The sequence below is a fragment of the Diadema antillarum genome, unplaced genomic scaffold, assembly GCF_040938485.1.
Source record: "Diadema antillarum isolate AM-2024a unplaced genomic scaffold, OU_Dant_1.0 scf00000107, whole genome shotgun sequence".
Lineage (NCBI taxonomy): Eukaryota > Metazoa > Echinodermata > Echinoidea > Diadematoida > Diadematidae > Diadema > Diadema antillarum.
Window position 1 is genome coordinate 2,169,211 of NW_027270996.1, and position 3,844 is coordinate 2,173,054.

The window sequence follows — 3,844 nt, forward strand, 5'->3', positions numbered from 1 at the left end:
AGCTTACTTAATACATCATCTTCAAATGCATAAGCTTTAAGTCTTCTAAAACAAAAATAGAACCATCAAGCATGTATACACAAAATCTTCATTGCCTCCAACAATGATACCTTTTACCAATAATATCTGTACTATCACATATTCCTGCTCAGATATCCTAATATGTTTGCCTGTACCTTGCTTTCATTTCCCGATACTTCCATGTTGCACAAACCTTACAACAAGATAATGTAATTGCTATGTACCTGTTTATCTGAATGAAAATCTACTAAAATATAATCTTGCTACCTGGTTAACACCTGCTACCTCTTAGTACGCCTAGCGTTCTAATACCTCATATATACTTGAATACGTACACTGTAAGATTTAACCAAGCCTTAAGCATTATTCCCTACTCTTAATCCCTTTACATCTACATTGTATTCGCGATTTGCTGATCCTGTAAGAGAAATAAGAGAGAGAGAGAGGCTTTTGTAGCATTTGCACTTACATGAGCATTATTTTGTTCATGACAATTCAACAAAATTAATATGTGTTTCATCATTTATGTTCCTCTCTTTCTTTGAGCTTTACCTCGTCAACATGTAATGGACAAGCAAGGACCATTACGAACAACAATATAAACAGTTACAGCAATCTACTCATGAGGTCAGCCGTTCGGCTTTTTGACTATCACAATGGATGGAGAGTTAGAAGGCTCGATTACTCCTAACTTCAACATGGAATCAACTTCCTTGCTCGTCTCCTCTTCCATAACCTGAGGTACCCTATGAGGCGGAGATCGCACTGGTCGTTCAGTCGTCAACGAGATTCCACATTGGACTGGATCTACTGTTACCCTGTCAACAAACTCCATCTGCACTACACTAGGCATACTGGACATCTCCCTATTCCAACCAGAACCAGCCTCTGCCACATCTTCCTCGTCAGCCATGACCTCAACAACTTCCTCATCGCCTTCGACCCCCTCAATCTCAAAGCAACTGGCCACTGGTACCTCTTCACCTCGACTATAGTACCTCTTCAACAAATTGATGTGGTATGTTTTGGCAACATCATCAACGTCGGCCACACAGTCATAGTCGAACTCGTACTTGAAATTATCAACATGCCCTCTTTTCCGCCGTAGAGGGCGCAACGACTCATCATCTTTCTGTTCCTTGAGAAATTCACTCGACCGCACATTATCAACAGGATCTGCAACAGTAAAACCTTTACTAGGCCTCGAATCCTTCACCTTTTGTGCACGAGTTTGAACAGCCATCCCAGTATCATCCACTTCACCCGGGACTGCGACCTCGACGTCCTGTTGTACACCATCCTTTGAACTTTCTAGACCCATATCCGGGGTAATGACCTCTACATCCGGGTCAGACACAACACTCTTTGGGACCCAATGTAGATTGGGGTCACTCGGTTCACGAGCCCCTTCTACATTCCCGATAACTACCTCAGTCAAACAATCAGGCATACACACGGCTTCAACTTCTCCTTCAAAATATGGCGAGTCAACAGCTACCTTAGCCACGGGAAAACGCCTAACCGTACCGTCAATCAACCTCACTGCCTGATGTTGACCTGTTAATTGGTCATTTCTAACCAATTTCTCTTTCACCACGCACGTACTACAACCTGTATCACGCAAAACAGACACGGGTGTATTATCTGGCATCAGTCTTCCAGACACAACCGGCATACGATTCGCCTTCGCAGCGACATCATTGTATGTCATTCCCCCTTTTTCAACCACTTCATTCTTTACACACTCAAAGTCGTTGACCACTCTCTCAAGGAGGAAACAACCTGCCGTCGAACCAACAACTCCCGGCTCGGGCTCACCCCGCGACACCTTATTCGCCACATTAATGTCTACCTTTGGGGCCGTACCTTCCCCAGCACCCATCAAACCTTGAGCTGATACAGGCCTAGACAACATGGGACAATCTCTTTTCATGTGATTTGGGTTTCCACACATATAGCAACCCCTGCCCTGAAAAGTCCTATTTCCCATAGCCTTTCCCGCCTTCGACTGAGCATCAGCCGGTTTCTGGTACGTATTATTCCTTTTGACCTGACTTTGTTGGGGCGGTTCGCTATCCGGCTTTGAATCAGATCGGTTTCTTTCCGATCCCTGTACACCCGAAAATGCATGAGGACCGTGAGCTTCTACATAGATTTCTGCGCAGTCAACTACCTCCTTGAAATCTTTACATTTTCGTTCCTTGACAAACCTAACTACTTCTCTGGGACAATCTATCAGAAATTGTTCTTGCAAAATCAAATCTTCCAGATCCTTTCTAGCATCCCCGATCTCAGCCTCTTCCACCCAATGATCAAAATACCCCTTCATACGAGTAGCAAACTGTTTTGGGCGCTCAAACTTCATTGGCTTGGCTGATCTGAAACTCCGCCTATACCCCTCTTCAGTGAGATGATAATATGACATCAACTCATGCTTCACTGTAGCATAATTCTGGCGATCATCAGCACTCATCCGATTCACAACATCTAACGCTTTCCCTGTTAGATTGGAAATCAAATACAACACCCACATGTCTACCGGGATATTCTGACTTTTCATCAACATTTCGAACTTTGTGACATAAGCATCAAACTTATCATGTGCGTCATCAAATCGACCTACTTTCAGCTTTAAGCCAGCTAACTGGGGCCTACCAACATTCGCTGTTCCTTCCTCTATACGCAACTGTGCTAATCTTATTTCATGTTCGCGCGCCTTTTCTAGAGCTTCGCGTTCACGCTCAGCTTCGCGTTTCTCACGATCAGCTTCACGGGCAGCTTTAAGCTCTGCTTCAATTGCCTGGCATCGCTCTGAAACAAAGCTACTCAATTCACCACCACTAAGGCCCATTTCTCTGCCTAATGAAGAGAACTCTCTGATTTGCTCAACACTAGCCATACTGACTATGTAACTTCCAGACTAAGCATACGTGTAGTCGCACAAAACAACAGCTGACTAGCACCTAGCTATCAAAGTCCGACAAAAGTACTACCTTGCAGCCAGCGTATACTTATCAACAATTAGTATCTCCGAACGAGCGTACAATTGCAAATGACAAACAGCTGAAATTCACTCAACAAGTATTCCACATACCAAACCGCTAGTACCTTGTCAAAAGCGTACTGGAATGCAGGCAATGTGAAATGACACGAGTTCACTCAACCAACACTCCACATACCAAGCATGCCTATACCAGGCAACACCAAGGGCGTAACCTTGTGTAAAATAACTCTCCGCACAGATTCATTCATGCATGCAAACCCCGAATCTATCACACTGCCTCTAACCGGCAATACCAAGGGCGTAACCTTGACAAAGGAGTAACACTCCACATAGACTCATGCACACAAACCCGAATCAATCAAACATGCATATAACATGCAACACCAAGGGCGTAACCTTAAAAACGGAGCAACACTCCACACAGATTCAATACCCGAATCTATATCACACATGTGCCTCTAGTAGGCAACACCAAGGGCATAACCTTGGGGAGAAAAACTTCAATCAAACTGTCACGTAAGGCGACATACTCGCACAATTCACACTGGGGTAATGTTTCCGATCAAACGTACGAAACAGTTATTATATCAACAATAATAACACACAGTAATACGGTAATGCGTGTGATTGAGCAATGAAATTTCAATGAAACACAAACATCGCATTTAAGCCTAAAACATGTTAAAAGAGTATGTGAATAACCTTTTCTAATCAGGTAGCAGTATCTCGGTGGGACCTCCAAATTGTCACGTGAGTGACTTTTTTTTTTTTTTTCTCCCTGCTACTCTGACACCAAAATAATGGAAATTCAAACTGTTC

The 3,844-nt window shown here is 43.5% G+C and overlaps 1 protein-coding gene across 1 annotated transcript; it reads right to left on the reverse strand.

Moving 5' to 3' along the window:
- Window positions 1–649: 649 nt before the first annotated feature.
- LOC139719229 (uncharacterized) lies at window positions 650–2,920 on the reverse strand. The gene is made up of 2 exons (XM_071630658.1): window positions 2,813–2,920; window positions 650–2,761 (listed from the first exon to the last, which is right to left on the reverse strand). Exons 1-2 carry the CDS (start codon window positions 2,918–2,920, stop codon window positions 650–652), a joined length of 2,220 nt encoding a protein of 739 aa, XP_071486759.1.
- Between the last annotated feature and the right edge of the window lie 924 nt (window positions 2,921–3,844).